The 23,209-nt window shown below is 37.9% G+C and overlaps 1 protein-coding gene across 1 annotated transcript in view; it reads right to left on the reverse strand.

Annotated features, from left to right (window-relative positions):
• The window catches only part of eng (endoglin), a 40,506-nt gene that overhangs the window by 8,205 nt on the left and 9,092 nt on the right, over nucleotides 1-23,209 (reverse strand). Inside the window, exons 3-9 of the mRNA XM_053340096.1 lie at nucleotides 15,692-15,831; nucleotides 9,544-9,663; nucleotides 5,557-5,734; nucleotides 2,246-2,411; nucleotides 2,056-2,164; nucleotides 1,613-1,805; nucleotides 973-1,118 (exon numbers count right to left, since the gene is read on the reverse strand). Of these exons, the coding sequence (XP_053196071.1) occupies nucleotides 973-1,118; nucleotides 1,613-1,805; nucleotides 2,056-2,164; nucleotides 2,246-2,411; nucleotides 5,557-5,734; nucleotides 9,544-9,663; nucleotides 15,692-15,831 (1,052 nt within the window). The remainder of the gene's footprint in view (nucleotides 1-972; nucleotides 1,119-1,612; nucleotides 1,806-2,055; nucleotides 2,165-2,245; nucleotides 2,412-5,556; nucleotides 5,735-9,543; nucleotides 9,664-15,691; nucleotides 15,832-23,209) is intronic.

A 23,209-nucleotide genomic window follows, 5' to 3' on the forward strand; every position in this document is an offset into this window, starting at 1 on the left:
CACCACGCAGCTTCAAGTCCTGCTTACAGAAATTGACAGACAAACGCATAACAAATTTATGAGTGACAGTAGGAGACCCAAAACAATTAGAAAACATGAATCCAGCTAACATGTCATCCGAACAGCTCTGCATTGTGACAAAAATAAAGAGGGAATGCTTTGATGTGAAATTAGATCATAAATGACTTTCCAAAGCAAAGCGCTCCATGATGGGAGGCATTCAAGTGATGTGACAGTCACAGAAATATTAGAGGAGAATATTATAGTCTGCAGGTGATGTTAAACTGTCATATGCAACACAAGATGAAACTGGACAGAGACATGAAGAGAGACACAGAGGCAGCTGTCAGAGTGAGAGAAGTCTCCAACAACTACTGAAATGTAGAAGTTGCTGCTCCAATATATGGCCATAAAAATCATAAATGGTAAGTAGAATATAAATTTAGCTTGTTCGGTACTAGGTAAATATGATCTATTCATGATGTGCATGACAGACCTGGACCACTCATAAATTTCATTCATACATAAAAGAAAATTCCAAGTACAAGAAAACTGAGGAAATGCCACAAATGCTCTTCAATTTCTTGTACGTGCATTTTAAGAGCACTGTACTGTTCATCAAGTGCTTGTTGCATGAGGTCCATTGTCTCTGTTATGTCATTATTATCCCGAAGTAACAGAATGAATGAAATTACAGAGTACATTGATAATAGTGTAAACTCTTTAACTTAATCTAATTCATTGGCTAACTTTCTTCTCAAAGCTACTTTCTGGCATTTAGTTAGACTTAATCTCTCCTTTGCAGCTTCCTTTCATATGTGGAAAGAGCTGATGAGTTTCATAATTTATGTGCAATACAACTTTTTCAAAAAAAGTCAAATAACTTAACTGTTCTAAAAACATAAGCTATTTCTGAGCAGGAGCTGAGTAAGGAAACATGAGATCCAAACAAGAGGGTGCACAGGTTCTTACCTCTGCATAAATTCTCTTGTCACTTAGCACCTTGGCCTTAGGGGCCAGGGGAACGCGGTAATCTGGGGAGGCATATAGCTGCATCTTCAGAGGCATGTGATCAGGGGCACGGGTTGTAACTGAAATGACTGGACTTGGTACTGTATCTGAGAGAGAAATGGATCAGCAAAAAATTAGCCATACATTTCAATGTCATCACGGTCTTGAATTTATATTGTATTTAATACAGAGTGCTGTCTTTTTCTGTGCACTCTTTGCAAATATACCACTCTTTTTGGGGTCAACACCAGCCTTAAGACAAATCTTATTTTAGGAGATAGCAAAAAAATATAGGGCTTATTCTGAGTAGTTAAAAAAGCACTGAATGTCATCACAAGGGCATTTTAAAATTGCAGTCTAGCAGCATGCAAAATAATATTTTGAATGTGATAGTGATGACGACGGTGATTACACCCATTATCAATAACAATATTTATTTTGCTGTGATTATAATACCAGTCTCTATCCTCATGATTTCTCATCTCACTTCTAGGATTGTGTAACTTGTTTTATATGTGGGCTATACATGCAATACCCCAGTACTCTTTTTGTAGAAAAAGTCTCAAAGTTGAAAACATTGTTTTGCCTTTTATCTTCTTACCTGCAGGGGTTTCTTTGTCTTCAAAAACCAGTAAAAGTGTAGAACTCTCTGGTTTGATTTCAGTGTAGCTGGTGAAAGACCTGACATTCATAATACTTAAGACCGTCCTTTGCACATCCTCTGCACTGTCATTGATCAGTGTAACAATGGGCGGGATTAAACCCATGTTGGGCAGCTTAATCTCATTGTTAGACTGTAGAAAGACAAATTGAAATAAATGTCATGTACAAGTAGTCAGTCAATGATATGCTGAATTTCACAGGTATTGAAAAGCTTATTTCATGTAGGAAATAATTTACTCTAGCTTTATTATTAAGTGAGCTTTATTGCACTAATTATAACAATGTAATCTCATACAGTGGAGTCTTTATCCTCTAATCTAATGTTATTGTGGAACAACAACTCTCTGTGCTTTAACAAGTGGACTGTTTGTATGAGCTTACCATAAATGATGCATCCTTTGGGTTGAAGAAGCTCCATATGGTGCCCTGAGGACCTCTTAGGAACAACTTGGTCGTGGTCCCAATTGTGCCAATGCGAAGTGATACATTGCTGAAACATGAAGAATCAGAAATTACAAGAGAATATCTTCCATAAAGATAGCACAATGATGAATAAGATCATTATGTTTACCAAATGTTGGCATTCTCTGGGATATTTATGATATGAAGCTTAACACTGGGGTTCTCCTGCTTTGGGAAGCAAGATTTTGATGTTGGGACGGAGTCAATCTCCACAAAGTGTTTCGCTGATGAATCTTCATTGTCAAGTATGCAGTCACGAGAGCCAGGTTTGGTTCCTGTAAAATCACATACATTAATATGAAATAATAATCACATTTCAATTGAAATTATGAGAAAAAAAATATTATTTTTGCAAGCATAACCTGTATAATAAAGAAGGCATCAGCTATTACAAATGGACTGCCAGTACGGGACAGTAAGGTAGTACACTAGAAATTACAATTAAAGCCTGCTTTCTTATATTTATTTCACAAATTTGTTTCATTGAGTGATGCTCTATGAGAGACTATTTCTGTTCAGTACAGCTGGTGACAGAACTGACATTAGTATACATTGTCTTACTCACTACCCAGCACTAGGGAGCCATAGTCCAGTCTACATAAGACCAATGAGACCATGAGAGTTCATATGCTTAGCTTTTAACCAAATAATGTCAACTGATGGTTTACAGATGCACTCTGAGGCTTTGGTCAAATGGCTACATACATTTTGTTTGGCTTTAAAATGTGGTACTGAAAATGGGGATGACATCAGTTTCCCGCAGAGAAGCAGTGTGAAACATGTGACAGCATATTTTACATGCTGGGCACTTGGATGTACAGTGGAGTAGATTATGATACAGGAGTGATTTGAGAGCTTTTTTCCAACTGTAGAAGTTAGTTGTACCTGGTAAACTGACCTGGATTTAAAACTGACCGGAAACTACCAAATTTGTGTCCGTTTTCAAGCCTACAGGGAATGAGGATTTGCAATTATATAGATCTTGAATGCAATATCTCATGAAACTACATTTGGTTTCATGATTGGGTTGTAGCTGGGCATCTAGTTCAAATTCAAAAGTAGTATCAAAATTGCTTATTGTGTGACTACATTTTTCCACTATTAATAGCATAACATTAATATATCAAATCACATTGAGACATTCAAGAAACCTCAGAGAAATGTGCATATGTTCTATTACTCTACACAGCCAGCCTTCAACTTGGCCACAAACATTTTTCAAACACCTACAACAAGGCCTACTCAGGTTCACCTAACACCCCAGTAAAGGCCAATGGATACCGCTAGCGTTGTAAACTGTTCAATAATTCACTGAGCTAAAAACTAAGAGTAGCTGACCATTTCCTCACAATTTAAATACATTTAAAATGAGAAAAGAGAAATATTCTTAAGACTCTATAGTTCATAGACCTATAGAAGCCCAGGCAATCATAAGGAGAGAGATTAGAATTAAATTAGTCCAAAATGCTATGATCTTTTTATTTCCTAGACTACTAATAGCAGCCAACACAATTCCAGCATCATCAACTCCTATCTAAACCCATGTCAAAGCTTTGCCTTCGCTCAAAATGCCATAAGAAGGCTTTTTTGGGAAATAATTGTGCTTGCACTGAAAACCCGCTGGAAATAGCAGCCAATAATATCTTTAAAGTCCAGCCTTCATTTAGCCATGGATGCTTACTTTGGATCATAGAGCTTCTGTTTTTATGCTTCCATCTTCAACATCAGTGGCTATTAGTCCACAGCTTCCAAATGTTTTATCATATGCAATGACACCTCGTCAACACTGAGAGAGTCCCCAGCACTAACTGCTTGAGACCTTACCATATGGAAACTTTGTCAATACTTATGTACCGGTAGATATAATTGTGTTTCAAACATGCAGCATTACTCTGTGGAATATACAGAGCAAAACATTCCCTCAGCATGATTAATGCTCCATATGTTTAATGGTAACATAATTGCTGGAAGGTTTATTCACAAGCCTGCCCAGATCCTCAAGTTAGTGTGAATTAGTATGGGCAGTATTAGTATGTACATATGTGAAAGTATGAGTTTGCCTACAACATTGATGAAAACATTACGTGAGGAACTGATGGTCCCTATATGATGAAATGCAATTTGCCTGTCCTATAAAAATATATGGTCACAGGGAATATTCTAAACAATATACAGTAACAACTAGCTAGCAGTCATCTTCATCCCTGAACACTCGAAATAAAATAATATAAACTGCTCTGTAGCTTTACTAGAGGTTGAAGACTCCACAGGGAAGCTTTAAGTAGAATTGTGACACAGTGATATATTTCATTAGACTGTATATTCCATCATTGGTTTAATGTAGGCCTTGTAGGAGAAAGGCTGTATGACAGCTGGTGTTTGGCCCATACATAGAAGATTGCAAATATTAAACTGCATGGGGTATATTGTTGTAGTTGTTGTTTTTGTTGTCACTCTCTCAGTCAACTCTGTAAAAACTCATCCTCTGAGATATACTTGTAAGTTGTTTGGTTTGTGTAACTATGGTTGAAAAACAGCCCCTCTTGCAAAAGGAGTGTAGTTTTGAGGCTTATTTTCCTATAAACTGATGGCCACACTGGAAATCATTGTGGTTGGCATACTGTATAGTCATATTTTCTTTTTGTTTATCTAATTTATTTCTATGAAAATTAAGAGGCAGAACTTGCAGGCACTAAAAGGGGATTTTCAGTGCAGTATGGACTTCACAATTTCAGTGCAATGTGGACATTAAAGCACTGTGTTTTCTCAGTAATTTCATCACAAAGGGTTTTCATACACACTTTAGATAATGGGTAAGATATAGTGATGCATTTTACAGAGAGAGCTCTAAAAACAACACTACATCCATTCTTGATTACTGTACTGGTGCCTCGTTGCTGAGTTATGTAAGCTGTATGGTGCACTGACTGTAATCACTTTTCTCTCATCAACCAAACAAAGATGCTGATAGCAAATTCCAGATTAAAAAAAAATCATGGGTGCAAAGGACGATAAATCTGAGATGCTTAGACAGGCAGATAGTAATTTACAATACTATAGAGTATTGTAGCGATCTGATGGAATCCTGTAATACTGTGGTACATGTATCCTCCCTTCATATGTTCAGTTCAGTTCAGTTCAGTTTTATTGTCATTCATACATGTTAAAAACATGAAGGAATGACATTTGTTACTCAGGTCCAGCAGCATACAAAATAAATAACATTAAAAATAGACCCTAATATAAATAATTAAATAACCTAAAAACCTAGGATAATAATTATGCAATGTTAACAGACTTTGAAATTAACCCTCATCAGCCCATCAATAAAGCCTACAAGTCAGAGTATTCAGGAGAAACCCTTGAAGTGTGCAAATGGTGTTAATAAATTATAAGTCAGGTTACAAAGTTAATGCTCACCTTCTGTTCCTGTAAAGTTGAATTTTCTGAGATTTCGGACAGTGGTGAATGAAGTCACACCCCCAAATGTCTGTGTTGCCCACTTGACTAGTTCCTCATCTTGATTGGGGAAGTCTACCTTGTGGATATTTTCGGGAAATTTCACACCATACATTGTCAACCTGGAGTCATTGGCTACCTGGAAAATAGAGCCAGGGTTATTCCAATTAGTTTCATTAAAACCAACTTTCAGAAACTACCGATTCAGAATCACCTATGTCCTAAAAGGCATGAGTCTGTCTGTTACCTATTACAAAAATACCACAAGACCTGAGTGAGTCAGCTTTGTATTTATTCATATTTTCCTCATATCTGCTCAAATTTTGTCCTCTCATTATCTTCTATTTCTTTTTTTACCCTCCACCCAACTCTCCCTCTATTCTCTTAGCAGGGGCCTGTTAAAAAGAAATGTTTATTATGGTTAAGTGTCCACGAGCCCAGTTGCACAACCCTGTTGGAGCCAAGGTCTTTCCTTTGCTTCCTGAGTGGGGCCAGGAAATGGGACCTTTTTTAGCTTTGTGCGTCACCACAGTCGGCTGGAATCTGGCTCCATACAAGGTATAAATATATACATCATTCCACATCGACTAGACTCTGCTGTTTCCTCGTCTGAGCCAATGGGAAATAATGGAGTTTACATTAAGCTTTGCATGAATAAGAAGGCAGGGGTGGGTGTTGGGAAAAGAGGAGTGGGGATTGTCTACAGGAGGCTTTTACACATGTAGACGTATTTAAAAATGTACACAATAAATAACAATTCAATAAAAGAAAAGCTGTGCTCCAGTTTCCTTTTTGGGCTCAACCTTTAACTGTAGTGATTCTACATCCATTTGTACTTCTCTTCTTCAGTGGTCAAGAGGCAGAAGTGGAAAATAAAGTGCTGTATGAGTACTGCCTCTTCATATTGTAAACACTCACAGCCAAAGCCAGTTTTACTGAAGGAACTATACTTATACAGGACAGTGTAATAAGATCATTGACCAAAAGCATGCAATGCAAGAAATGCTCATGTTTTATGCACTTTTTGTGTTTTGTTTAAATTATTTTTTTAAACTTTAAATTGCACACACATGGACAGTGTGATACTGGATTATGACAACAATTCAGCCTCTGTTCTTCCAGGCGTCTTTTCATCATTCTTAACCACAATATTGAAACTACAGATTGGAGTGAATGCAAACTACAAATGTTTTACAGCTCTGCATTCCACCAAAATGAGGTAAAAGTGTATAAAACATAAACCTTATTTTCTGTAAACCATCCTGTTAGTCTTCATTTAGTGTGAATTTGTTTGCTGAAGTAATGGAAAGCCTTCTCCTAAATTGTCAAGGGTGTGTAACTATTTGTGTCCTTGTGTCACACAGCAAAAAAAACAGACAAAAGTGGTGAAAGCCAAGAAAGCCTGAGGGAGTCATTGGCCTTTCTACATGAATATTTGATTGACGTTTGATGGGAAATCTACAGTCAACTGGAAAGCCAGTCATGACAGAACCTGGGCAAGGCCATGGAAAAGAAGGCTGGGAAGAAAATGGGAAATTATTTTAATGATTACAGTAGAATTTAACTCAGATTAGGCTTTGTGGAGTCAGCTTGATATTCTGCAGACTCAGAAAAGTTCAAGGATCTCAAGGATGTTTTGAGGGAAAAGAGTATCTCTGTTTACAGACGATTTCTGATTCCAATTAGTCTGTCTGGGATTGATGTGAGAGTTTCAGATGCTAAGCTTCATCTTTTTACCTCACGACTGTAATTTCAATCAATAACCTTGCATAGGTGCCTCCATAACAAGCACCATAACCTTCATGACTATGAGAACTATCCAAACCAGATTTTTCAAATGTTTTGCTATGGAGGATGATGAGTATGATACAATATTATGCATGTAATACAGTGAAAAACCTAATTTTGCAATAACAAATTGAGACATAATGGAAAAAAATAATTATCACACAATGATTATGTAAAATGTCGCTGTTCACACTTTTAAAAAAAACAACCTTGTTTACTCAACTTTGGGAAGTCAACAGGAGCTGTGATCGTGACACTGAGCCAAGCTGTCATTCTGATGACGTACTTTTGCAGAAGCAGAACAGATGCTGTTTCTCTTACACTGCAATCTGCAGTAAAACACTTATTATCCCCCAGCGATACTACTCATCCCACAAAAACATCCTGTAGTCACAGACAATGTTGTCCAGACCCTCAGCAGGACATGATACAGGATGTGTTATAACGCTGCTGTCAACATATCAGTAACTGATGACACTCCTATAAATATTTCATCATTGTAATTGGTCAGCTCCCAGCTTTCATTTATTTATTTATTTATTTTTTAACAATTATCTTTATCTGTAAATAGTTTACAATAATGCTGACCATGTGTCGAGGACATCCTTAGTTTTGAAAAACACATTTTTTTCCACCTCAGCAGCCAAAAGTTGTAATTCATGTCAGTGTGACATTATGTTGACATATGGGCTATCATCACAGTAAACATTAATTCATCTTAACTCTTTTGTCAGCATGAAATTAATTTATGTTTAAGCAGTTAAAAATGGAAGGCTCCAAAAAGTCTGACAACATCCGATATGTGGGTCAGCTGTCAAACACCTTTGCACTTTAGAGGTTTTTTTTAATTATAAACTCTGATATGCAAGACAAACTTCATGAACAGGACTGTGAGATTTAGTAGCTTCTTATATCTAAAAGGTTAATATATTTGGCAGCCAACTCTCATATATCATATTAAGTGTTCCCCAGATCATTTTTGTAAAACTATTCAAGTCTACAAAGGTTTTAACCCACAAAAGAAAGACATAAAGATGATAAAATGTTCACTGTGATTTTGATACTCGATGAAGTTTCAGTCTAAATTTAACTTCCATGCTGTCCCTCATGCTGATATAGATTGGTACTGGTGACAAACAAATTCATCAATCAAGAGAACACTAAGCTCTGCAGTCATTTGTAAAACAAAGTACAACTTTGACAAAAAAAATGACACTGAAAACTACTATGTGTGCAATACAAAGTTGGCACAGTAATGTAATAAAACAGCACAGGAGGTTCAGTGCTGTTTTAACATATTTCCCAGTTTGAAATTAGCTAATTAGTTGATGATAACTGTCTCTGACATATTCTAAGAACACTTATCTGTCAAAACCAAACTGAGGAACATATGTGTTTCAAATTTTGATTTATCATATTGGGGTCATTGGCGTTCACAATAATAGTCTGACTCACTACAGTGACTAAACTGTCAAAGCTGCACTTTTGTACACATAACAGTTATTTTCCTCTATTTAACTACACACTCTGGCACCCGAGTAAAAGTCATTTTGTGGTCTCCCTGGGTTTAATTCACATATATAACCTGACAGCAGTGTGTAAAAGTCAAAATCTCCAATTTCACTGGAGCATTAATTTTATAGCAGTTGCCATCAGCCCCCCTCCTTACTGACCACTGTAAACTTCTCTTACTGATTTTATAGTATGGCTAATAAAAACACAGAAACACAAACTGCCTCATGCACAGCAGTCACTGGGGAATGTCTACAGAAAACTAACATGGTTCACTGTCTCTTTTAACAAGCCCAGAGAGCAGTTTGACTGTATGTAAAACAGCTGGCACTAGACAAGAGCTAAGTACATCTGGAGGACTTTAAAAAATTATAAATTACTGAAAAAATAATCAGTTACACTGGTGTGCCTACAGCCTGTTAATTTTGTATGGTTAGTTAGCAAATGTTACAACCTCTTATATCAATAGCAGGCTGAGTAACGGAATCAAACAATATAATTGTAAATTATGGTACATATGCATGATCAGCATTTTATTTCCCTTTATAACAAATGCTCCAAACACATCAATCCATTCTGCAGCCTCAAGAGTACAAGGTGTGAATACTGTCTGAAAGTTGATATAGGAAAAAGAGAGTTGTTACTTACATAAATTTTAGTATCAGCATTGAGTGAGGGCACACCATATAGACCAGATGTGTGTTGTGTTGTGATGATTAGGTTCATTGGCTTGGCGCTGCGCATGTCGACCTCGAACATTTTTGAATCCTGATAGGGACAAGAGCAAAACCCAACCATTAATTAAGTTCAAATTGCATGTTTAAATATTTACATATGTCACTTATTTAGCTGCTGATTCAATACTGCTTATGGATGTTAATGAGTTACTAACATCTAATTATATGTGCTATGAGAATCCCAATAGTTTGGAGTTTATGATTGTGTTTAAGGAGAGTTCTGTCAGTGCTGTAAATAAGAGAGAAATCAAGTTGCAGAAGTTTTTACTCACACTGTGAAACTGTCCATATGACAGCTACTGTGTTGCCCATAATGTTTCTTTGCTAAGTGTACCATGATGTGTTATACAAATAAAGTAGTAAAACATTTTTTTAAAAACACAGCAAAGTGGCAATTTACAGGCTCATACCTTTTAGCTCTTAACAGGAGGAAGCAGTTCAATCAGCCAAAGATCAAATAACAATATTAAACCAAACAAAGAAAAAACTTTGATATGTTTCAAGTACTTTAAAGTTGCTTGGCTCCTATTACATGGTTGTTAACTGTGTTATCATACAGCACAGTATCAGGATACATTTCTCTCTGTAATCTTGTCAACTGGATACTGTAATGAAATCCTCTTTGGGTTAAACTACCAAGATTAAAAATGAAACACATCATAAATATGTTTTATGCATTTTACAGAGTGTGACATAAAGTAGGAGAATTTTGGGAAACTCACAACCATGACAAACAAACACAGAGTTACAGAGAGAATACAAAGAAAATGAAGAGTAATTATTATGACCTTTTCATACAGAATCAAAATCAGTGTGCCAATTTCAACCCAGCATTTGTTTTGTGTGTAAAAAGTGATGCAACCACCCTCTAATTCACAAGTCTCGCTCACTCTGACACAGTGTCATTAAATGAACAGACCTCCAGCTGACTGAGTAGAGACACATTTGCTTCCAGCACTAACTTTAAAAACAGTTTCAAATGCAATTTAATTCAGTACAAGTTTGATTCCATTTCAACCATACAGCAAAATCAGCAGGGGATATGACAGTTATCCTTGTTTTTACAGATGAAATACCAACACATGCATCTCTCCAGAAAAAGCAGCGCCAGTCACTTGAGGAGGGTTTGTCGATAGACAGGAAGGAAGCTGCCTTTGCTGTCTGTCTCCGATTGACACAGACATTAATGGGGTATTGCAGCTTGGTTCAATTATTACATCTCTACACAGCTATCAAAATTCATTATTTAACTAACATGCAATGAGCTGCATTGTTTAATTTATGCTAATGTCTTTGTAACATTCAAATTGTGGGAAATAGTGTGATTATACTGTGAAATAATGACAAAAATATGAGTTTGAACAGTACAACTCGTGCTACGACATTAGTAATAATATTAATTACAGTCATAATAGGAATTTGGAGAAACCTACAATATCACTCAGTTTTAGGTACAGTATTTTTATTACTATTTTATGTATTTCTTTAATTTGCAAACCACTGTCCTCCTACATATGACTGATCCTGGTCGTTATACACTGAATAAAAAAACACATTACCATAATTTAATACATAATGTAATACCTCATTAACCATATTTCAGCTGAGGGTAACACAATGGTGATGTGATTCGCTAATCGCCACCACAGTCACTTTATGAATCAGCCTTAATTACCTTGCTCTGCATTTGCGTGGGGTAAAGCTGGTACCACTGAGTCTTATTGATGTAAGTGGTGGCGAGTAAACCTTTTCACTGCTGAATTATAAGTCTGAGTTTAGAGACATTTATTTTAAGACTAACTTAATTCCAATAAATCCTGCTTCTAATTACTTTTACTTCTGTAATAGCCCCAAGATAATTGGGTTTAGAAAAGTGAAAGACTTGATCAGTTCATTTTTATGTCTCAATACATTAGAAATGAACAAAAGACTTTAAAAGCTTGGAAATATCTGTCCACTGTTCGGCTTTTGTGGGAATTTCACAGTGATAAATACAAATTTCTGCTTCTCTCCATTTGTGATGCCCTTGATACCAAATACTGTATTCTGTTATATTATGTTTATTTGAAGGTAGATTGTTTTCAGAGCTGGCCCTGTGGGAAGAGAATGAGTCTGCTTGGGAAACAGTGTGAAGCCCTAATATTAAATAAATGTACTTGCTACCTGATGTTGTTGAACGTCATCCAAGAGAATTGTGATGAGCCAGGCCTGAGCTATGGAAATTTTCAGACCCATGCAGAACAAATTAGGTCTAAGGAGACCCCCGACAAATTGCCTATGAGCAAAACACATACGCATTTGGAAAGAGGGAGTCGAATGGACAGAGGGATCTGTCATCACACACACACACACATACACACACACACAAAGAGACACACACCATATCCTCAATGCCTTGTGCAGACTGTACTTTGCATAATGGCTACTGCACATCATAAATATCTCTAGTAGTATAGTCTTTGCTTTTTGAGAACTGACCGACGGGGGAAATGCCATCCCAGCTGAAAAGATGCTGACATTTGTTACTGAATGGACCAGGCGTCAGGATCATCTATGAAAAAAACATTGTTCACTGTTGCCTTTTTTCTCTTCTCAGCATGAAAATAATAACAACTTCTAACAGAGACAGCTGCTATATACAGTATTCGTGCAATGCACTATATCCGTCATAACAAAATCACACTCATATCTGTTTGCTGTGCTTTTGCATTTATAATGTGTGTGATACTGTGTGGCTGTGGCAAAGAGAACTGCAGGTAACCACATTTTGATAAGGCACTTGCTTTCCATCTTGAGCACATAATATATTCATTACAAAATGAATAAATCCTGATTGCCCTGAAGAGAGAAGGAACATAAGAAGGACTGTACTATTATAACATCAATGGCCACTTATCACCACACAATGTTCCCAGAAAAACAAATTCCCAGAAATTTTCACCTGAATCATGTTACACGTACATACAGTAAATTAATGAATGGCATTTCCTACAGAGTTCATTGTGCTTCCTGCAGAGATAACTCAGTGGTGCTTTCCTTATATACTCATTCCTAATGAACTTCATTGTCTCTCTGTCTGGTTGCCCTCCCTTCATCCTTGTGTGACTTTCATTCTTTCATTTTGAACTCTGAATCATGATTGCTGCTGACCCTGATCACTCACCTTTTCTACTTTTGTTCCTGTGCTTTCAAGATACAATTGTTTTGCTTTTCAGAGTTTTTTTTCTCTTTTTTTTGAGAGAGAGCATTTTTTGAAGGACCTTTGCTGATGCAGTTTCCAGTTATTCTTTTGGCTCTCTTCCTTAACTTGAATTGGCTCCGTTGGTCTAGACTAGGCCTTGTGCCAAGACCCTGACTACCCAAGCCAGAGTGTGACATCAATGGGCCCTGTACAAGCAGCTCCTCCCATGAATTCTCCTGGCCTGTGCAGCCCCTTGATGCTCCCTCTATAATTCTCTGCACAGTCAAACTGTGCAAGTCAACTGTCCCTGGCAGACTGTAAATCAATATGAAAAACAAAGGGATGGGAAAGAAGGTGATAAGAAAATTTAAAGGACAAAGACGGGGGGGGGGGGGGGGGGGGGGCAAGAGCAAAGCTCCCGTCTGACTTGACAGTTTGGCAAGGGATGAAGACCATCCCTTCCTCTGTGTTTACAAGAAAAATCTGTTCAGTCAAGAGCAGATAAGGGTTCTGTGTCAAAAGATCTCATGTCTACTTTCTTCTTAAAATTGACAAAACATCCACTCATAGTCCCACAAGAACAGGATATGCTAACTCTGTAAAACGTTGACTGTGTAACACAGATCCCAAGCCAAATTCCTTTTGTAAACTCCCTCAAACCCCACACCAACTTGCACCACTCTTTGAACAAACTCTCACTTATTTGGCAATTAAATTTCTCTTTTAGTCTCCCACTCAACATATTACGCCTGGTTTTACTCTTCAGGGCTAATAAGACAAGAGGGGCATTTCCCTCCTAATATGCTTTAAATCTGTTTTGTCATCAAACAGCTTTTTCTCCTGATTTCCAGTCCATTAAATATGCTATACCACTGTGGTCCATTAAATGAAACTTGGTAAAAGACTTCAATAACATTTATGCCAATAACCCAGACTTTGAGAAAGAGAAAAGCTATAATCAGTTTGCACAATGTTGGCACTCTTGTTGATAATAGAACTTAGTTAAAACAAGCAGCATCTGATATAGCATATTTTTAAAGTAAGAAAAGTGATGGATCTGGGAATCAAGTCAGCCAGCAACAGCACAATGCTTAGACTCTTGATCAGTTTATCAATTTTGTGTAACACAAAAAGTTTCACTATCTTGAAATGTAAAACTCAACAGCATCAACTCTGAAAGAAAACCACGAATACTGTATCTGTCAGCTTAGTTTACTTTAGAAGGTTTTCCTTGAGATAAAAAATACAATAGGACTAGTATTCCTAAAAGCAACTGACAGAAAGTGTCTTGGCTGTGGTGCACATGACACATCAGCTTTCCTCACCATAATCACTAACAAATGAGAAAGAACAACCAGTGAAGTAAAGAATAAAACGCAGCTGCTTAACACAAGTTATGTGAAGGTAATACACTATGAACCCTAAGTGAGAACAAGCAGAGCACACTGATAAAGAAATGACTAATGTTAGCTGACCGACAAAGTTAGACAGTGAAAAATAGAGTCTGGCGTAGCAAAAACAACACATAGATTAAAAGTTTTCTGGAGAGACTTTTCTATGTCATCCACTAAAGCTAAAAGTTTTACAATCAAAATTACTCAATAATAAACAATCTGCAATTATGGTGTGTGTTTGTTTAGCTGAAGAAAACAAATCATTCAAACACACAGCCAAACTTCCATAGCTGGACTGTTATAAAAGCAAAAGAACAAAAAAAACTGTGACATAGTGGGAAACCCTATCTTTCCCTTATGTCTGGCATCTGTTAATGGTTAGCTAGTTATTTGGCTAACAATAGAACTTGAGATGTTTCATATTTTACAATGTGGGAATGAAGTTTTTTCTGGCTTATCTGGTTCAAGGGGTAGGATTAAGGTGTATTATATTATCTGGAACAATAATACAAACCAAAATTTAAGTTATATACCAACAAAATCATGCTGAAACTCCTCCCCTCGTCCTTCTTCTCCTTCCTTTTTGTCTGATTCATCTCTGTGTTGTGCATCCAAACCTCTCATTAGGTTATTCTAGACCTTCCATTTTTATCTTGCCTGCCAACCATCAGTGCTAAGTTTTCCAGCCTCAGCTCATCACATGACCCCTTCACCTTGTTAACCAGCTGCTCCTCATTTGAAATCAGCATCCATATACAGGGGAGAGCTATCAGGTCATCCATATTGTCTTAGCGTTTCAGACTGTACTCTGTTCTGCTACAGTCATCTACTTTCTTTTCTAGAGTCAGGTGAGAAGATTTAAATCCATCTCTTTTAAAATGATCCTACCCTTCCATTGATTTAAGAGATGCATATTTGTATTTACATGGGTCAGCCTCAACAGTTGGCTTTGCTAGATTTTAATGCTATGCCACATTTCTTGAAATGGGACAGTTTCTCCATTTATGTAAACAAAAGTGAAATTTAATCACATTTTATGCTCCAAACTAATTCCCTGTATGTGTAATAGTGAGTGACAGATTTCATTACCAAAAAGGTGGGACATGTATGCAAGGTGTGTACAATACATGCACTTGTACACTGCTTCTGGCTATATTATACTGTCAACTAAAAAGGATCATTTATTAGCATATGATGACATACTCATGATAAAACATGGTGCGTTGGATTCCAATAGCAAATAAGCTATGTTTGACAGGTTGACACATTGTGATAATGTTGATTGTGCAACGTTTTAACATTTTACATTATGTTGCAGTTCAGCATCATAATTATTACCTGATCTATTGAAAGGGTTTCATTTACTGGAATTTACTGTTGTTATGGCATTATTGTCTATGTCATGCATATTTGCCACTCGTTCACATTTACATAATTAGCAGTATTTACTAAGCTTCTTATTTGTATAACCTTGACATACTCACCGTAGGGGAATAGTTCAGGTTAAGGATGTGGACCTCTGCCTTGTCATCTCGAACAAAGTTGGTCCAACAGCCAATTAGCGACTTCCTGATTTTGAACCATGTGTTTTCCTTTTCCTCTGGTTCACATATTGGACTTGAGGCTGAAAGAAACCAAGTGCAAATGGTTAAGCAGTGTCAGCAGCAAATAAGAGTTAAGAGCACATTTAGAGCAAACTATCTCTTTCTATGTACATTAACATGCAACTTCCTGTGTATCTAGAATTGTATGTCAAGTGCCAAATATTGAAAAACACAGCATCATCCGAAAGAACCGAAGAATGTTACAGATTCCTTGTCTGAAAGGGACTGAATTTGTTATTAGTCATTGTGAAAGCTTTTCCCTGGTCTCAGAGTATGGATGTTAAATGTGTGGGTAGGACTACATTGTTTAAAAGCGGATCTGGAGGTTCACGTTTATCAGACGTGTCAGGATACCAGGTTGTAGTCATCTATCAACCCTGCTCATTCTGCTCTCTGCTATGAGCCTGCTGTTTAACCTGGGGATCCATGTCTCTGGAGGCTGAATTAATCGGGCTGAGGCTGTGCAGTCATGGATGAGGTGGGGTATAAATGTCTGCCGTTTGACCTGGGCTATGTATGTGTGTGTGTGTGTGTTCTATTGTTTTAGATTGGAGAGAGTATGCACATGCTGATGCTCACCCTAACCTGGCTGAAGTTGGCAGGTACAAAATATTCTCAAGCAAACTTCCTCTTTCCTCAAGAAAAACAGAGGAGACAGAAACAGTGTAGGGGGTCAGATGTCTCCTCCAACCCAATCAGGGACCTCTTTCCTGGCCCACCTTTTGCTGATTAGAGATGAAAGGGTCTTACTGTGGTATAACTGAAGGTCTGTGGTTTAACTGTCTCTACTCTGGACTTTACTCCTAAGGACCAAGCCTTAGAAGGCCTCCCAACCTCATAATGTCTCATACAACTAATGGACTGGGACGTCTAGGGACCAGCAGCCAGCTGCACCAGTTCTTCATAAGTTCTAATTTTGCCTAGTCATAACCTTGCAAGAAAAAGTGTGGTGTCATTTGGGTATGAGATGTGATAGATGCTGTTTTAAGTTACAGAATTCCCAAATAAGTTTTTGAATTTTCAGACATACAAAAAAAATTGAAACACATTTAGTGGGGTCATCTACATGAATATTAAAATCTCCAAACAATAAGACTTTTGTCATTGCTAAGAACAACATAAATATATGTATATGGGAAGCCACTGCAGGGTTCAGGAGGATGATAAATACAGCTGACAGAGATATCACAATTGACTTTGAGCATCAGCATTTCAAGGCTAGAGGGTTTCTCAGTGAGACAGCTCAAATGCTTTTCAAGGGCCACAGCAAGGCCACCTCCATGACCCATGAGTCTGGGGGAATTAAAATACATATTACTGGGGAGCCAAAGCTCATCGACAGAACCGATGTCACCAGACATCCAGAAATAGTCAAAGTGGTTGATAAAACCAAGACCAGTAACAACACAGAAACCGAAAAGCTACTGATGCATGCTAAAAATGCTAAAGGATTTCTTCAGTGTAGGAATGGGACCAGAAAAAAATCATATTTTTGCAAGGCTTTCAATTGTTTCTGCCAGTGACTGCATTGTAGTTTAACAGACTGTTGGAGCCTAGTGTTATTCATGCCAAAATGCACAATAATAGTGAGGGTAGTCAGGTGGCAGTCAATGAGAGTGGGGGCAATTATGTCCAAGATTTTTGCGCCAGGTAGACAAGTAGGTGATTCCATTTGGAACTTAAAGAAATCTAATTATGGAATCACCACCCAGGAGGACCTCAGGTTCTCCATCTACACAGTTAACATTGTAGATTATAAGACATTGGCCGGAACGAAGTGTGGGGTTTGACTGACAATGACACCATCCACATCACTGACCACAGGTGCTTATATACCAGGTGCAGGTTTCACATGATGAGCAATAAAGGCAGCAGTGAAAACATGACCTAAGTTGTGATCACATGGTTTGATGGCAGGGGCTTGGAATCATGGATGCTTGCACCTCAGAGATATGGGCAAGTGGGTCTGAGAGTTAGGACTTGAGTGGAGTTGAGTGTTTCTTGACCCATTGCACAGCATCAAGTTTATGTGTAGGCTGTTGCATGACGGAGGCCATGTTATCAGCTAACATTAACTCAGCTAGCAGTGCAAAAAAGTTTAAGAATCCTCATCCATGTTTGGATTAATGAGAGAGAGAGAAACCTATTTCCTCTTTCCTTTTTACTGCCAGAGCTTGTGATGCTACAGTGATTTCCTGTTAACATTGATTATGCTACTTTATTACAGACTTTACTAGCAACATCTGTTTCCTAGATTTACATGTTACTGACGTCTTCTATTTAAGTCTGGTTTATTTGAATGCACCAGTAGCTATTAATTTATAAACACATATGTCTATACTCCAAAACTATTTAAATTTACTTTTTTTAAACACAGTTAAGACACACATATTACACCTGAAACAGTGTGCCAGGTTAATGGTAACATGGTAACCTTACATATTTGATAAAGTAGCCCATCTATTTTCATTAGCTGTCGACACAGCTGGAGCACGCGGGGAGTGCTTGACCCCACTGTTTACAGGTCAGATGTTAGGATGCTCACATCATTATATTTATAGTTATTGGTCTTAGTGTGGACGGCCTTTTACATACCTATAATCATATCCAGATCCAACCTCTCTCTATATTTTACTTCTGTATAGGACACACCGGTGTGTAAGACACACCCCACTTTTAAATTTAATTGCGTTTAAGGTGCGTCTTATACAGTTTTTTTACAGTAGTACACACATTATGTGAATGAATGGTGTCAGAACCACTCTGTCGAGCACCTAATCACTAGATAGGCATACCTACAGCAAGATGAATATAAGCATCATGAATCAGCTGCAAAATAGCTGTTGCTGAGACATGTAAGCAAGCAAGTGTGATATCATGACAAAAACAACTAATTTAGCAAGCAATGCTGCATGACATACTGCTCCACTGACTTTTATGATGAATTTGGTCTGTTAACCCAGGCCACAATCCCTCAGAGAGAGGGATGTGGAGTAAAACAAGTGAGATGACAAAGAAAGAGGAATACAGAGGAAAGGGTTAATAGGAAATGGCAACGTTTGGAAGGTCAACAGGATGTGCCTTATTTAGAAGCTAATCAAAGACCTTGGCTGAGGCAATGTCATCACTATGGCAGTGGAGGGTAATGGACAGAGATTAAGATTTAACAGGATAGAAAGTGATGAATGCAATGAACAACGGTTGAAAAAAAATGTGGGGGTGGAGTGGGGTGCTGGAACATCTTACATAATCAGTTCTTTCTCCTGCTTTTGTTGTCCCCACTATGACATTGAGTTTGTATTATGGACTGTTCAATTCATTTATTTGTTCATAACATCTGTGACCTACAGTATCTCTGATGGAAGAGGAGTCATTGGTATGACAATTTTAATTTGATCACAATTATCTTGCCATTTGCAAAATTTCAGCTCTTTAATAGTTTGTCTCACACAATATCTCAGAGATGTGAGAATAATCTTTGTTCCTTTGTACTGTAGGCTGAGTAATCATACCACTGTATGGTCAAACCAAGGACACATTTGGAACTTATTAGGGAATTGGGGGTGGGGCAACATCTTCACCATTTCTTCAGCTTTGGACTGCAGCTTCTCTTGCAAATCAAGATGGAGAGCCCCCCTTGCTCTGTAGCCATCGCTCATTCTCTCCCTCACCCTGGGGGTCAAGGCTGGTTTCCTGTTATTTTGGCCCTCTGTGTTAATGTTTGTTGCTCAATATCCACATCCATAAAGTTATTTCTCTCTTGTTCTGCTGTGACAGAGTCAACGGTCCATGACTGTCACCCGAGAGGTCTCAGTATAAATCACGTTGATTGCATAAGAGAGAGAGAGAGAGAGAGAGAGAGAGAGAGAGAGAGAGAGACAGAGAGTTTGTGTGTGTGAGAGTGTGTGAGTGAGTGAGTGTGTGTGTGTGTGTGTGTGTGTGTGTGTGTATGTGTGTGTGTGTGTGTGTTTGTGTGTGTGTGTGTGTGTGTGTACATGTGACACTGGTCTCTTTTTTACGAGTCACCATAGGATATGAAGAACATTCATTTTGCCCTCTTGACCCCGGAAATGCCAATGGCCTCGCTAAGCGGTTTGCTGGTAAATGAGGTATAGAAGAACCATTCCATTCCCTGTCCTCTTTATCTACTTATATCAGTCCCCTGCATTTTCCATTCCATGAGAAGACATGTTTATGGTTGTTGGTGATTTCCATTAAGATGTTAGGTATGAGGGGGGGATGTGAATGGAGACCATTAGGGAATTAGGGGGGACAGAAAGTAGACTCAATTCATGAAAAGTGCATATAATTAAATCTGATCTTAAAGTTTTGTTTTGTTTGTTCTTCATGCAGCTCATATGTAATGGGCACCACTTTATTTGTATGCCCAAAAAGACTACTTCCATCTATTTCAACATTACATATCAATAACACTATGAACAAATGAATAGACTTATTTGGCACTTTTATTTTAAAAAAAAACATTAAAGGTAACTGATAAATGCTTATAATACAAAGACCAACGAGTGTGCAGCCAAAATTGATCATGGACAATTCTCAACTAGTGAAGTTGCCTTTGGAGAAAGCACATCTTCATGAACTGTGGTAAAATCTCAGAGTGATTAATAAATGGCTTACAGCATGACACATTTAAAACTGCCCTTGACTCCCCCCCAACTAACAAGGAAACAAAAACTGCCAAGTGGTTAACTCACATGTCAAGAGTCCATCTGCTCTTGCTTTTTTTAACCTCTTGGGTATTCAAGAAGAAGATTGGAGGCTGGTTAACCAAATCACAGACATCCGTTTTCCGCATGTGTTCAACTGTGCACAGTACCATTAAGCCAGCACGGCTACTGTGACCATTGTTGGATATCTCATGATCAGCTTTACATTCATTATGTTCTGCTTCAATTATCTCTGGTTTAACCCAAACTTACAAAGCTTACCAAGCCTAACCAGGGGCAGTGCTCTCTATTAAATAAACAGGGGCAAAAAACCTTCATCATCCATTATAATTAGGTGCTGCACTTTGACAGTTTCATTTTTTTTATCAGCTTTAGCTTTGATCTGTCAGCTTTTGCTATAAGCAGTATAGTTTAGTTACATTCAAGACTATTTGAACCTGAGATGTATGTAACATTACATTATAGTTCAATTAATTATATTCATTCCCATATATTGCTGAATAGAACTGAATAAAAGATTTATACACTTCAGCCTGCAACATCCCAGTAATGGACTGCATCCAAATATCCCCACCATTGTTTCTAGGTTTAAATTAAAACACTCTGTCGAAACGATATTAATTCCAGATGTCAACCTGAACCTCCTAAATTAAGTTTCACTGTCCACGAAGGAGCCACATAATTAATAAGAGTGCATCATAGCTGCACTGGGGCCGCCACTGACTTTGCTTGGGCGTTACTGGAGACTTTGAGGTAATTTATCATTATAGGGATCAAAGTGGCCCTACACTGCTAACATCCTGTATTTCTCCTTATTCTTCTTCTGCTTTTTCTCAGAAGTAATTCATACCAAAGTACATGCACCACCCAACAAGTATACTGAACTCCCTAGAAGACCCTAACAATGGCCTAAAAATGTAAGTATAAAAATATGTACGTGTAATGTGTGTAAATGTTCAATGTTAAACAATGTCCATGGATCCAAAAGAGAAAATGTATACTTCAAAGTTGGGTGGACAAATGACTTTTTTCTTTTTTACAAAAGCTCTAAGAAGTAAGTTTTCATAATGCAGCAATACTTTGCATGGTATGTGAGTAGTGCACTCACAGCTCCATCCCACATTATGCTAACAGCCTATAATCCAACTTCAAGGTAGCATTTACCACATTGTTCCACACTCTGCTAACATTATGGTAATAACAGAAAATGTATCTGTTTCAACCCATCCTATGGAGCAAACTGGAATTAGTTTTCTCTCGGAGAGAAAGTGGGGGGCTGCAAGTAGCAAAGCACGAGTGGCTGAGAGCAGAGTGATGACAGAAACCTTAAGCAAGGGGATGAAATAGTTGTCTGTTCATCCCATTTTCATACTGGGAAGTAGCAAAACTGGTTTCCTCCTTCTTAACTGTTCAGTACCAGTCAAAAGTTTGGACAAAGTTTCTCATTCAAGTGAAATTAAATGTGTCCAAAACTTTGACTGGCACTGTATCTCAACAGTTACTCATTTGAATGTTGTTTTACTGTTTTACTTATTTTGTCATTATTCAATGATTTTTGTCATGTCCTACCTCACTCTGTCATTAACAAATCCTTATTCTCATATTGGTACAGTGTATTTTATAACAAATGTGTTGCTTCCTCTATGTAATAAGCTACGTATGCATGAAATATGTGCAAAAAATAACTGAGAAGTCAGATTGTATGTCCTGGAAATGAACCACTGAGGCTCCTAACTATCTGTGATGAAAAGCAGAACTACACACATGTGCACAGTTCATTTTTGAAAATTCTGCCTGCTTATCACTTCTTCTTTTAGACATATTCTGGAGTGTCAGCATCTGATTCGTCAGCAGAAATGAAAATAACTGCTACTAAAATTAAAAATCACAGCATTCCAGTAATGAAAAGTGCAATTCTTATGTTTCCTAAAAAGTCAAAGTGACAAGAAATTTGCTTTTGATTTGCTGAGGTTAGGTTTTCCATATTTTGAGCATTTTGCAATTCGGGAATATATGTTTTTAATTGCACTTAACCACATGATTGATACATTCAGTTTTAAGACAAGGTTTGTGGTTCTTTTTAGTTCTGTGTATGTTGTTTATGAGGAGCACTGCTTCAGTTTGAGCATCCATGCTATAACAAAAGCAAGGACTGTGTACAGGCAGTGGCGAGCCCTTGATAATAGAATTTCTGTCACACCTTAATTAAACGTTGATTTAGATTCAAGGGATTTAGTACCTCTTCCCTCACCTTAGGCAAGCAAACAGGCAGGTTTGATTTCATGCCCTGCCTTCCATGCCCTCCCTCATTATAAGTCACTGTGGACAAGAGCATCAGCTACTTGCCTACTGTAGAGTTTAGATGCAAAACAAAGACTTGTAGAACATGAAGCCGAAAAGCACAGCTGCATTTGAAAGAGAAAGAGGGAAAGAAAAAAAACAGTAGGGGAAACCCTTACAGCAGACGACGTCAAGACCAACTGTCTCCCCTGGTCCATTGGGATAGAGTAAACTGTTTGTGTCCAGGGTCGGGCGACGGAGTCATGATGGGGAGGGGGAGGGAGGGTCAGCTGCCCAATCATAGTTAGTCGGAGAGGGAAAGGGGAGCTTCAAGGCTGGCTCAAGTCTCCCTCTCGACTCCACAATCACACACACACACACACACACATACACACACACCTATTGTCCCAGCGTTTCCGCAACTGCAGAT

The sequence above is a fragment of the Scomber japonicus genome, chromosome 19 (genome assembly GCF_027409825.1).
Source record: "Scomber japonicus isolate fScoJap1 chromosome 19, fScoJap1.pri, whole genome shotgun sequence".
Classification (NCBI taxonomy): domain Eukaryota; kingdom Metazoa; phylum Chordata; class Actinopteri; order Scombriformes; family Scombridae; genus Scomber; species Scomber japonicus.